The sequence below is a fragment of the Cajanus cajan genome, chromosome 2, assembly GCF_000230855.2.
Source record: "Cajanus cajan strain Asha chromosome 2, NIPB_CcT2T_4, whole genome shotgun sequence".
Lineage (NCBI taxonomy): Eukaryota > Viridiplantae > Streptophyta > Magnoliopsida > Fabales > Fabaceae > Cajanus > Cajanus cajan.
In genome coordinates, this window is record NC_138518.1 from 27,768,369 (window position 1) to 27,782,119 (window position 13,751).

General features: G+C 30.1%; 1 protein-coding gene across 9 annotated transcripts; it reads left to right on the forward strand.

Annotated features, from left to right (window-relative positions):
• Positions 1-4,438: 4,438 nt before the first annotated feature.
• LOC109789886 (superoxide dismutase [Fe] 3, chloroplastic) lies at positions 4,439-13,505 on the forward strand. 9 transcript variants are annotated; one of them, XM_029269540.2, is made up of 10 exons: positions 4,439-4,587; positions 4,999-5,081; positions 7,887-7,996; positions 8,819-8,899; positions 9,649-9,840; positions 11,871-12,042; positions 12,453-12,526; positions 12,605-12,631; positions 12,752-12,865; positions 13,042-13,505. In XM_029269540.2, the coding sequence occupies exons 3-9, from the start codon at positions 7,901-7,903 to the stop codon at positions 12,830-12,832; spliced, it is 723 nt and encodes a 240-aa protein (XP_029125373.1). In that variant the 5' UTR covers positions 4,439-4,587; positions 4,999-5,081; positions 7,887-7,900; the 3' UTR covers positions 12,833-12,865; positions 13,042-13,505. The 9 variants fall into 9 exon arrangements, with proteins under 9 accessions (XP_029125373.1, XP_029125374.1, XP_029125375.1 ...); XM_029269541.2 differs by having other exon boundaries at positions 12,752-12,818; positions 13,042-13,177; XM_020348929.3 differs by having other exon boundaries at positions 4,440-4,587; positions 12,752-12,775.
• Positions 13,506-13,751: the final 246 nt, after the last annotated feature.

A 13,751-nucleotide genomic window follows, 5' to 3' on the forward strand; every position in this document is an offset into this window, starting at 1 on the left:
ATTCATAACTTAAAGCAATTCCTTTTTATTTGAACAAAATACTAAAACTAAAATTATTTTGGTTTAGTCTTTGATTTAAGGTATTAGAAAATAAATAATAACAAGCTTATATATTTTTTTGTTAATTATAAAGGAAATCAAACACAAATACTAAATAGTTAAAATATCAAATATTAATAATTTTAAAAATATTATCTTATTGAAAGCAATTAAATATCAATTAAATTATAATATAATCATTTATATTTATTGAGTTGTAATTCTTTAAATTATTACATCTTTTCAGATGTGTAGACACCTAATTTTGTTTAGACTTATAAATTGAGAAATAGATTTTTATTTGTAAAGAAAAGGAGTTCCTAAGCATGGAAATGACAGGATATGGCATCAGAAGGCCAAAAGTCTAACAAAGACTGATTTAGTGCCCAGAATGGGTTGTTCCCACGTCGGAACGGCCCATTCCAATACTAGAATGGGCTGTTCCCAAGGTGAAACGGCCGGTTCCCAACTCGGTACGAGCCATTCTTAAACGGGAACGGCCGTTCCAAAACACCAAAAAGGTCTAAAACCGTAATTTGGAACGGGCCGTTACAACATGACAGTTATGAGGTAAAGCTCAGCTCTAGAACGGATCGTTCTGGTTATAGAACGTACCGTTCTAGAAGCAAATTTAACACATTAAGAATGGATCCAGAATGGGCCGTTCCGAATCTGGAACGAGCCGTTCTGGCCATTTCTGATGTCTATAAATAGGAGACTCAGACACTTTTTTCAGGATTGAAAAAATTCGTCTAGGACTCCATATATCTCGAAATTTCTCTTCCTCTTTCTCTTTTTGTATTTCTTGAGATCTGTAAAGTATTTGTGTAGTGTGAAAGATTTTCACAAAGCACTTATTTCCATATTTGAAGATTCAATACAATCCATTTAAGAGGTATTTCAATCAATCTCATTGTCTTCCCTTTTTTATTTCTGATTTTTAATAGATATTGTTATGATAAAAGTAATCATTTAGACATCTTAGGAGCAACCGTGTAATTTAAATTTTAAGCATGTAAATAACCATTAATAAAGGAGATTAAATATTTAATTTGTTAATTCTTACTATGCTAACTTCATCATGAGGGTACTAATCAATGACATTGTAGGGATGCTTAATACCTTCCCTACACGTAACCGACCCTTGAACCCAATTTTAGTTATTAAGGTCATGATTGGACCTTTTAAAAAATCTTTTTTTTAAAAAAAATCATTTTTCCAATGTTTTGAGCAAAATATTGATGACAACTTCTAAGAACCTATTTTCAAAAACCATTATTTAAGGATTAGTTTCTTAACTAATGAGATTTTAATTGAATGTCTAATCCATAGGTCGCAAGAACCATAATTTTTTGGGTTGCGACAAGATGAAAAATAGTTTTAGAGATTCTCATTCTTAAAAGAAAATGTTTGATAGTAATTTTTTTTTCCGATTCTTAGAAAATTCAATAACGCCATGGTTCAAATTTAGAAATATATACTATTTAAATTCTTATTACCAAATGCAGCTAGTTTCATATGTTTTTTTTAAGTATATATAGTATTGGTATAATTAAAATACTAACACTACAAGAAAAAGTTAAATTTTCGACGGATAATTTCCGATGGACAAAAATTCATCAAAAACTTCCGACGAATTTTTATCTGATGGAATTTCGGACGGATTTAAATCCGTCTGAAATTTTTGACGGATTTTTCTGAAATTTCCGACGGATTTTCCGACAGATATAGATCCGTATGAAATTATTAAATAAAATATAAGCCTATTGTTTTTCAAATGCAAGCAATCCTGATCCCGTCGATACATACAACAATGCACTATATAATATTTTCATTATTATATATGGGTGTTTTCAAAATATAAATATATTGTAATGAATAAGATAAATATAAATCAGAGTGAGTGAGGTATGGCTTACCTATATATAATTATATGTTTAGGTTATTATAAATTATAAACTAATTAGTATAAATGTGTGTTTTTTTACTTATCTTGAAAAATACTAACACATGACGTCCAAATTTAAGAATAACATATATTTTCTTTAATTTTTAAAAATCACTCATCTCTTTCAAAATAACATTATTAATTAAATAAGGGGAAAAAAGTTAAATTATGTTTTGCAAATCATATATATGTGTCTATCATTTATTTCTAAATTACATCCAATACTATGTCATTTTGATGAAAACTTTCATTGATCTTCAATTTTGAAAATAAGATTTTTTTCAATTCATTTTTAAAATTATTAATTAAATTTAATATATTTTTAAATCACAGTGTGCATGATATTTAAAATATATTTCAAAAAATTTGAAATAATGAAATATAAGAGATCAAATCTCATTTAATTATTGATATTTGTATTAATAAATTATTTTTTCTTAATAGTATATAAATAGTATTATCTTATATAAGTAGTTGTATGTGCCACTTAAATTAATAAATAAGAAAATTAATACTCACTTAAAAATTTGAGAAGAGATATACGTACGACGTCATTGAGAAAAACTTCAAGTAGGGGTTAATGGAATTTTTTTCTAGATTAAATCTTCTTTATTTAAAACTTAAAACATTATATTTAAAATAATTACACCAAATAATTATTTTTGTTCCTAATAACTAATTGATTTAAAAATATCTCTTCAAGTTGTAGTAATTTCTTAAATTTGCATTTTATTGATTTCTGAATTTTATATTTAAGTAAATCAGTAAAATACAAGAAACGAGTATAAATATGAGTATTTAAAACTTCAATGAATCTATATATAGAAAGTAGAGATAAAGACAGAGAAAATGAATGGAAGAAAAATAGTTAATATATAGTTGTTTGATTATCTATAGTAATAGATAAATTGTAACTGATTTTTGTCTAAAAAATTATGGATAATTATACCCTTAATTCTTAAGAAATAAATAAATAAATTTTAATTATTTTACTTTTAAAAAGATTTAAAGACACAAAGTGTCTGTTTTCTCTTTCTCCTAGTATATATATATATATATATATATATATATATAATGGTACGTGATAAATTAATTTAATATATAAAGAGAGATCTTTTTACTCAAAGAGTAAGTTTACCTAGACTTACTCCATTCAATAACTCATATTCAACATTAAATTTTAACGATCCAAATGTTCAATTTAAAATTCTTAATGCATAGATCAAATCTGCGAATTTTTAGAAAATTTGAAAATCATTTGAAACTTCATTTCATTAATTCAAATTGACAGATAATCATAGAATCATTTTATACATTGATTCAAATTAATTAAACGAAGTATCAAATAATTTTCAAATTTTCTAACAATTTACATATTTGATCTATGCATTAAGAATTTTAAATTGAACGGTTAGATCGTTGAAATTTGATATAGAACATGAGTTATTGAATGGAATAAGTCTAAGTAGACTTACTCTTAGAGTAAAAAAATCTATTCTCTTTAATATGTACACCATATATATATATATATATATATATATATATATATATTAAATGATTTTATCTTTAAATTTTGTTAAAAATAAAAATAATATTAAAAATTAAATATTTTTATAAATACTAGGAGGGTTGAATCACTTTGTGCCACTAATAATGATATGTAGATAGAATATTAGAAGATTATATGTAGTTGTTTAGAGAGAATATAATTTTTTGAGAAATTCTATGGTACCCACATTGTTTGAGAGGGTATCGGTAGAGTTGTAATTATAATTTTATTTTATATTTTATATTTTTAATAATTTATTTAAATAATATTTATGATATTTTATTCTTTTAATTTTTAAATTATTTAGTCATTTTATTTTTATTTTATATATTCTAATTTTATTTGTAATAATATGATTATATATTTAAATAGTTTAATTTTAATAATTTTTTAAGTATTTTTTTGTCTTTTCACTTAAAATATTTGAATTTCTATATTTTAATTTGAATTATTTTTTAAGTATATTTTTTATCTTTTTATCTTAAATTTTTTAATTTCTATATTGTAATTTTAATAATTTTTTATTTTTATTATTTATTAATTCTTTTCTTTTTTAATGTTTTATAATATTATTGAAATTTTATAATTTTAATCTCTATAATTTTATCTTACTTTTTATTTTATAAATATAATTTAGATTATCTATAAAATTAATTTTTTTAAATTTTTTATGAGTTTACATTCTAAGAATACATTAAAACTCCTCAATTTTTGAGAGTACCGTAATAATTTCTTATTTTTTTTTATATTCAAAAAATATAATGATCTATTAAAAAGTGGAGACAAAAAATAATTACATAACCTTAATATATTTTTTATAATAATTATAGATAAAATTTAAAATTGATTTAAAAATTTAATATAATATATTTAATAAATATTTTGACAAAAAAAAAAAGGTGTGTCTTTTGTTTTATATGCCTAAAGGCCTTGTAGATGCAGCTGGTCTCATTTACGTGGCAAAGGAAGTTTTTCCTCTCCGTTCCTTGTGGCTTCTTGTGATCTCATCTCATTGCAGATGATTCCTTTGTTGATAGATAGGAAGCTTTTGGTCTCATTATTATTGATGCAACTTCTTCTTTTCTTTCTTTATTTCTTACATTTCGTTTATGCTGTGTTTTGCCCATTTTTTGTTTCTGGAACGGCCCTTTCTGCAAGCAGAACGGGCCGTTATGCTCATCTTGTGTTAGTTGTTCATCCGGAACGGCCCGTTCTTCATCTGGAACGGCCCGTTCTTCATCTAAAACGACCCGTGTTGCAGAAAGGGCCGTTCCAGATGAAGAACGGGCCGTTCCGGATGAAGAACGGGCCGTTCCGGATGAAGAACGGGCCGTTCTGGATGATGAACGGGCCGTTCCGAACGGAGAACGGGCCGTTCCGGATGCAAATATGATTCTGATTAAATGTTTTGAATTTGTTCCCCGATTTTATATAAATTATATTTCAATTTTTTTATTAACAGATCGAGATTTTTGCTATTAAATTCTTCTAGTGGATGTTGTACTCTAACTTAGAGGAAACAAATTGTTTCACCGTACTTTCAAGGTATGCTTGTTAATTTTGTTTTTTGTGTTTATAGATAGAGAAAAAACTATTAGTATACATACATGATATTGAGGCAATGACTAATATTTGGAAAGCACTGAAATTTGTTTATATTTTGTGCTTGTGTTTATAATTAAATTTTACTATTTTGTAATATGACTATATTGTACTTTACATATAACTATTGTACTGCTTTTCAATTTATAAAATATAGAGGTCCACGTAACTAAATTAGTTGACAATTATATAATGTGATAATTAACTAGGTAAATTTTTTGAATCTACAGAATATGGATTATTTTCTTTCAAATCGTGCTTGGGTGTACGATAGGTGTTATAGTGGTAGAAAAGGTTTGAAAGAGTCTTTTGTACAAGGGGTAGATGAGTTTGTAAACAAGGCTCGTCAACAGGATTGTTTTCATAGTGATGGTGGGATTATATGTCCATGTGTTAAATGTGATTGCACACGGATTTTGGAGGATAGAGTTGTGAAAGTTCACCTTTATAAACATGGGTTCAAGCCTAATTATTGGATTTGGACAGATCATGGTGAAGAGATGCCAAATATTGATTTAGATATTGATGATAATTGCATGAATGCATCAAGTAGTGGTGTAAATGTGGCACAAGGTGATCAATTTATGTCAATGCAAGAGATGGTGTGTGATGCTTTTAAGCAACAACAGACATTTGAACCGAGAGATACACATGACATGGAAGAGTCTCCAAATGAAGAAACTTAAAAATTTTATAACTTGTTGCTAGAGGCAAATAAGCCATTGTATGAAGGGGCATCCGAGTCTAAATTATCTATGTGTGTGAGGTTGTTAGCTTACAAATCCAATTGGAAGGTTCCTAATCAATGCTTAGATTTTATTTGCCAAATGTTATTGGACGTCACACCCATTAAAAAGGGTTTGCCAAAAAATTATTATGATGCAATAACTAACTTCTCATATTGGAAATGGAAATGACATAAATTATGAAATTTCTCATCCAACATAGTTTATAAATCTATTTCATACCTAATATAGGATTCGAATTCTAATGTGGCTAGTTAATGGTAGCATCTATTTAGATTTATTTGGATTGAATACTTTTTTCATGGCAAGGCCAACAGTAGTGTGATTAAGAAATATTTATTATTTATATTTTATAGAGATAAGAAATGGAAAATGATTGTTCCTCCGAAAAATGTGTTGCGAATTCTTTCTGAAATATTAAAATAATAATTTAAATTATAAAATATTTAATTAAATAATTTTTATAATAAATTTATTATAAAATATTAATATTTTAAAATTTTGGCGGATATTTCGGACAAATTTTCGGAATGTGTAGCATAACTCATAAGAAATATATACACCTGTGCAGTAGTGTGTATGCATTATCCTCTATTCACATGAACAGGAAACAACTGAACTATAACATTTCGAGAAGCTTTAGTTTCAAGACATTGCTCATTTTTGTTTTTCTGTCGACATCACCGTAGCACAAACACCCTTAGCAGTTCTTGTAACTTCCTTTCTCCCTTTCTGAATTTCCTGTGTTTCGGTTTAGTGTTTCTCTCTGCAACTTGGGTTTTCTGTTGTCTTTTTCGTTTCTCATGTTTTTTGTGTTGCTCTCTCTCTCTCTCTTTGTTTCGGCTACCAATCACTTTTATTTCCTTGAACTTTTCATGGGGTTTGCAAGTGATGTCTCTACCTTTTTGCCATTTCATTTTTGAACCCAACTTTCTACTCTACAACGTGCTTACACATGTTCAAATCTTATCTAATATTAAGTAAAAATTTATAGAGAAGATGGGTGGTTTAGCATTGGACAAAGGTGGCAGCTTTGGTGTCTTTGCACAGATCCCTTCACTTCCTTGGCCTATGGTTCACCATCATATTGCGGGTTTATATGATGGACGTTGTCTCTTGTCTCACTAAAATATCAAGTTCATAAGCACGACAAGTGCTTGCTTAAATGCCTAAGTGAACATTTCTAACTGTGCTTTACAACCTTATCTCAAAGGTCTGTAATGTTGTTATTGTTTTTCTTTTAGGGATACAGGAAACTTGATCATATGTTATATGTTTGAGGATGTTTGGATACAAGCTTAGAAGAGTTTTTGTAAGTTTCTCTATTGAAAAATTTTCAGTAGAGAAACCCTCAAAACTGCTTTTAATTTGTATTCAAATAGACTCTTTATATTCTTTGGTTGTATGGTTTTGGGTGAAATTACAAGTCACAACAGCTTTCGGTTTACATTCTGAGATCTTGTGCTGGTGTTGTTGTTGCCCAGTCTATTTGCCATCACAACCTTCATGCACTGAAGCACACACCCTATGTGAACTATAAAGCTTAGCCTGTCTCTGAGTGTTTAGGGAAGAGAATTCACAGTTACACTGCTTCAAAAACCAACTTTTGCTGTTGCAATTATGAGTATCATTCCTGTGTATACAAAGCGGGGAAGATGCATTTTTAGGTTTGACTGAGACTTAATATCTGGAATCAATTGTTGATTCCATGTGAATCTTTGGATCAAAGTCTATTGAATTGTGTTCTTTTCTACATGTGAGGGAAACACATATGCTTGGGTTTTAGGTGGAGGCTGGCATCAGTTTTGTATGGCGATGGCATGGGTCGGATTCTAGTCTCCACAGTATTGCTGTTTGTCTAAAATGTGAAAACTGAAAATTCAATCCTGATGTGAGAACTGTGTCATTGTCGCTTTAGATCTACAGTCTGGGTCATAATGGTTGTTTTTTTGGATGCAATCAACTTCTAAATTATGCATTGATATGCTTATGCAAATGCTAGGTAACAAAGTTGCAATGGCGTCCTGTTACTTCAATCCTATCCCTATTAGCTCTCAGCTCATTTCTGCAGATTTATCTAGAAAATTCAAGATTCCAAAGCTTCTTCACAAGGTAACTTTCTTGAGCTGATATTTGTTGTCTTAGTGTCAATCTCTTGCTGATAAGTTCTCCCTTTAAAATATTGTAATTTCTTTTGGTAGCTTTTCTGGTAATATACTTAACAACATGAACATGCGTGGACTTAAGGGTAATTGTCTGCATTTAGTCTTTTGTTGTTATGCCTGTCTTTTGATTATTTTTAATAAATGATGTTACTTACAGACAATAAAATAAGCAATTTAATTTTTTTTGGAAGACATGATAAATTGTTGAATTGAGCGAGCCTGATGTTCCACATTAAAATGCATGGGCTATTACTCTATTTCATGGAAATAGAAACAGATAAAGCTACAAAGTTAAGGCCTAAAATTGCAAAGTTTCCATTGCCTTATGGGGATTTCCAGTATTGAAGTTCAAAACATTTTCTTTAAAGAAGTAATATATAAATTTCAATCCTGCAAGGAATGTAATTATCTAATAGGTATAAAGTTGGAAATGGTGAGACTCTATAGTGTTGGTTTTTTTTAGGATAAATATGTTCTGTCAGTTATATATGTTTCTTGGTTTAAAAAAGTTTATGGCAATGTGGAGCTCCTATTGGGATAGCATCATATCTTAACATAGAACATTGTAAAGAGGTTTGTTTCTAAAGCATTCGAGCAAGCTAAATAAATTTCACTATCAGCCATGGATCTTTTTTTTTAATTATTATTTTATATAGATTAGAATTGATTTTATATCATTGCTGAAACCTGATTTCTCACAGGAGATTTCTTCCCTAAGACAATTTCCTTTCTTATTTGTGCTGACATGTTTGCCTCATTGTATTTTAAGCAGAAAAAGAGGTTTGATGGTTCACCTAGATCCTCAAAAATTACTGCATTTTATGGCCTGAAGACACCTCCTTATGAACTTGTAAGTTATTCACTCCATTTCCTGAATCATATTTTTGTTTGAAGGTAATTATACTGTTTTGGCCTATATGCTTGGATTAGTTGAGGCATCTAATTCAGCAGTAAGCTTATCAGAGAAATAATTGCATAGGTATTTACATTGACTATTGCCACTTAAGCTTAAGCCATTATAATGATGAAGAAAGAAACCAGGAATTGAGAAAAAGAATATTATAATTGACCAAGGGATGTCATTACATAGAAGGTTGTGTTTATGATGAAACAATTACATCCAACCTTCAATGAACTCTAAAGTGTAAGTTACCCTTTTCCAAAAGTTATTTATGTGAAAATTTATTTCTCTAGGATAATTTCTTTTTATTACAGCCATTGTGTTTATTCAACACCTTCAATTAATTTGTCTCTATCTTGGATAAAATGGAAACAAGGTATTACGTTTTGCTGCATGTGCAAAATATATCAACATTCAGAGATAGCAAGAGAGGAAAATGACAACTAGTTATAACTTTTTAAGGAGGGCAGAGTAGGAGAAACAATAAAATTTCCATTCATCATGTAAACTGACGCTATTAGATTTTTATAAGACTTATAGCCTATGTGACAAATTGATAATTAGGAATCCTATAACCCTTTTGTGACTCATAAACTGGATACTCATTATTACACAAAGCAGCCACTAGTGGGCCCTTTATATCATTGTTATCATAATTGATAATTCTGACTTTGTTTTGCTGCTTCAATATTTCTTAGGATGCCTTAGAGCCATATATGAGTAAGAGGACAATTGACATGCACTGGGGTGAATATCATCGGAATTTTATAGAAGGTTTGAACAAACAGCTAGAAAAGGATGATATACTATATGGTTACACCTTGGATGAACTAGTCAAAGTGACATACAACAATGGGAATCCGTTCCCCGAATTCAACAATGCAGCTGAGGTACTTATTAGATTGATTGCTCTCTGGCTTGGATCATTTTAAATTGATTATGAAATTGCTCCCTTATTCATAAAACTATTCAAAATGCTCCGGTGTATATTATATAGTAAAATTAGATATACACAATGTGGACAATATTAACCATCCCCAAAGATTTGCAGAATCACACTCATCTATCATCTTTCTTCAGAAATTACACCCACTTTCTTTATTTATTTATTTTTGTCTCTATGCAAGGCTGTTGTATAATGGTATATTATGACTGAAAAAGAAAAGTTGAAGAGGTCAGGTGAGATTAGTTTAGATAAATCTCAAGTAAATGTAATGTACTCCAAGTTATTTTTATTCAAAGAAATAAACAGAAATTTTATTGTTGGGGAATATAACTATATGAAATTATATATATCAAGCAATGGTATAATAATTGATTACATGTATTCAATGTGAGAGTGAATCTTCGTAATACATAAATAAAGGGAAATATTTAATTTAACACTTTCAAAGTGTAAAATTTCATCTTTTAGCTTCAAAAGTTTGTGTGTTTGGAATCAAATCCATAATGAGGATCATTACTCTCTCTCCTCATCTAACAAAAACAACAAGGAGTAGCTTCTCCATCAATTGAACCTATTTGATGTGATTTTTATTGTTGATGGGATTTTATGATGTTCCAAAGATGCTCTTATAGAGGGCTTCATTATTCTGAAATACTAGGATAATATTGGCTTTATCACAAGATAGGGACAATATTTTGACATGTTACTGGCCTATTGCTATAGAATAGGAACTGAACATGACAATTATTACTTATAAAACTTCAATATCTTTGAGGGTGGGTACCCAGTACCCAATGCACAGTTTTTCTTAATTCCAACCTAGAGAAAAATAATTTATCTGGTACTTTTTGAGAATTTCAATTTTGATGCTTTATTTCTCTCCGGCTATTTGTCTACCCATTATCTGTGTCTCTTGTTACTTTTATTTTTCCTCTATTAAAATTTAGGGCTCTAAAAGTTGTCTACAAACTAAAAATATATTAACTTATGTTTGTGGTGATGTATAATCGGTGAACATGCTATGGGAAGTTTGGCATCTGCCTTGGTCAATATGAGAAAACCTGCCTGAGAGTCTAAGTGATAAGAAACCTTAGGAGAACCACCCCTCAAAGCTAGTTCATGTAGTTGAAGAGCCAATGGCTTATAAACCCCACACTAGAACTCCCATACTTCCAATGTGGAATTGAAGTATCTTACCTTGCAATTGAATCCTAACATGCCACCGCGCTCTGGGAACCCTGCTGCTCACGTGGGCTGATTCTGCACTAGCCCCTTCAACTTGATGATCTAGGAGAAATGATGGACAATTCCTTGAAAAGGCTTGCTCCTAGCTTCGTGGATCTTCCTTGAGTGAATTCTAGATGTGAATGGACCAAGAGAAGAGTTGAAGACGCAAAGAATTTTGGAGTTGGAAGTACCTAAGCCAAGGAACAAAGAATTGTTCACAAGGTGCTTATCCTAGAAGCTTTCTAGGAACCCTAAATTCTACATGTCTAAATGGACTTTTAAGAAGAGAGTATGTGAATGTCTAAATGGATCACCCACCATTGATACATGCACTAAGTCTAATAGTGTTGTGCGTGAGTATGTGAATGTTCTATTCTACAAATTAGGAAGTTCATCCCCTGTATTTCTGCGATAAAGATACCAAGTTTCTATCCCCATAAAAGTATTAAATAAATAGTCTGAAACTAATCTTTATTCTTGTAGTTCCTGCACCATTTTCTCTTCTCTAGATTGTATTCTTTTTGTTCTTTAAATATTTATCAAAGTTTTATTTGGTTGTTTGCATTTTCTGTATTTGACCTGATGTTAGGAATAGTCTGTCCTAACTGTGTGATGAAACTAATCTTGACTTGTCATCTGATTGGTGATAACGATGAAATTATAATTGTGGTTTCTATGTGCTTTTATATTTATATGTTGTTTATGTCAATCGTTGTCTCCTAATTATTTTTTGCCCCTTCCACTCAGGTTTGGAATCATGACTTCTTCTGGGAATCCATGCAGCCAGGTGGGGGTAATATGCCCACACTAGGTCTCCTTCAACAGATTGAAAAGGATTTCGGATCATTTATAAATTTTAGAGAGAAATTTATAGGAGCTGCCCTAACATTATTTGGTTCTGGTTGGGTTTGGCTAGTTTGTAAGTCCATTCCTATTTCCTAATTGATCCTTCGTTCTGTGTTCTCCCAATCCTTCGAAAATAATGTTCAAATTATTCAAATTACATATTATTTTCTTAATATTCCATAAAATCCTTGGATTTCCCTTATGATATACATGTCTAAGTTAAATGTATTAAATGTAAAATTTAAAAATAAGAGCCTCATTTATTATTATTATTTTTTTCTGGAGTGATTGTTAAATACTAATTGAGAATATTCAATAATTCTGTGATTGTGGTTGTAACTATTCTTTCCTCATTAGCTGGTTTAGTTCAAGAACAATTGCATTGTAAGATTTGTGGGATAGAGTAGAACTAAATGTAACATTGTTTTATATTTTGCTTTAATGATGCGGGTGATTGATGCTAGTATTCATTGGCTATTTCAGTGAAGAGAGAAGAGAAACGGCTAGCCATAGTCAAAACTTCAAATGCCATTTGCCCAATTGTGTGGGATGACATAGTAAGTTAATTTCCACTTTCCTCCATAAAATATTTGATTTAATATTGGAAATGGAGTTAATCATCTTTTCTCTTGCAGCCAATTATCAATTTGGATTTGTGGGAGGTATGCCTCTCTCTTTGTCTCGCCTACAACGCAAAAACAACAAGCATGCACATGCAAAATACATAATGAAAACCTCTTTTTATAAGGTCATCATTAACTGACTCTCTTTCTTTACTGCAGCATGCATACTATCTGGATTACAGGGTATGTAACCATCATAGATCATTGGTTATTTTCAAATACTTAGGTACAATACCATGAGTATTGTTCTTCAATCAGAATTGGAGTTTTATGGTAATATGCATTCATATTTAATACAGATCTTGATAATATACATTTGCTCATCTTACCTAGGTGAAACTCTAATTCTAATTGAAAAATAGTATCAATAATATTTATAATATTGTACCCAATTTTTCTCCTTTCTAAAAAGGCATCAACTTCATAATCATTGTGCTACTCTTGGACAGAATGATAGAGCAAAGTATGTGGATGTATTCATGAACCACCTTGTGTCTTGGAATGCTGCAGCGGAACGATTGACTTGGGCAGAGGCTTTTGTGAACCTAGGAGAACCAAAAATTCCAGTTGCATGAAATATTCAAATGCTTAATATGATTATTGAAGTGGTGGCAACGACCATATGGCATCTTAGGTGGAATTTATATAGGAATAGATAGGTTTCAGTCATCATTTGAATACAACATTCATAGTTCCCGTGTGCTTTCTGGTTGTCAAATTTTGCGGTGTTTAGGATTGAAGACAACTTGTCATTTGGAGAGATCTTGTGAACTTAGAGCAGGAGGCAAAGATTTCAATGTGTAATGAAAGAGAAAAACAAACATGTTCTTGGACTTACTAAGCGTTATTGTATGGAAGTATGAATGTAATTATTAATGTGGCAAGAGGCTATTAAAATTTTAAAGTGAACCAATTTTGAATGCCGTTAACGTTGATCTAAGTACAAGTTTAGGTGGTGTTCATGAAACACAAGAATGAAATTTATGTTTGAATCAGTTTACTCGGGAGAAATAATTTAGTTGACAATTTTTTTATTTAAAAAGATTTTTTTTAAAATAGAAAATAACATGTCAAAAATGTGATTCCGGTTGTGACCGCAATTGTGTTAAATCTTGTAACTGCTTGTCTTACCTTCATATCTGACAGGAACTTTTTGAGC

Coding starts and splice junctions, on each gene's coding strand:
- LOC109789886 (XM_020348929.3), top strand. CDS start 7,901: ATGGCGTCCTGTTACTTCAATCCTATCCCTATTAGCTCTCAGCTCATT. Junction 12,043..12,452: donor TGGTTGGGTTTGGCTAGTTT/GTAAGTCCATTC, acceptor TGGCTATTTCAG/TGAAGAGAGAAGAGAAACGG. Junction 12,527..12,604: donor CAATTGTGTGGGATGACATA/GTAAGTTAATTT, acceptor TTTCTCTTGCAG/CCAATTATCAATTTGGATTT.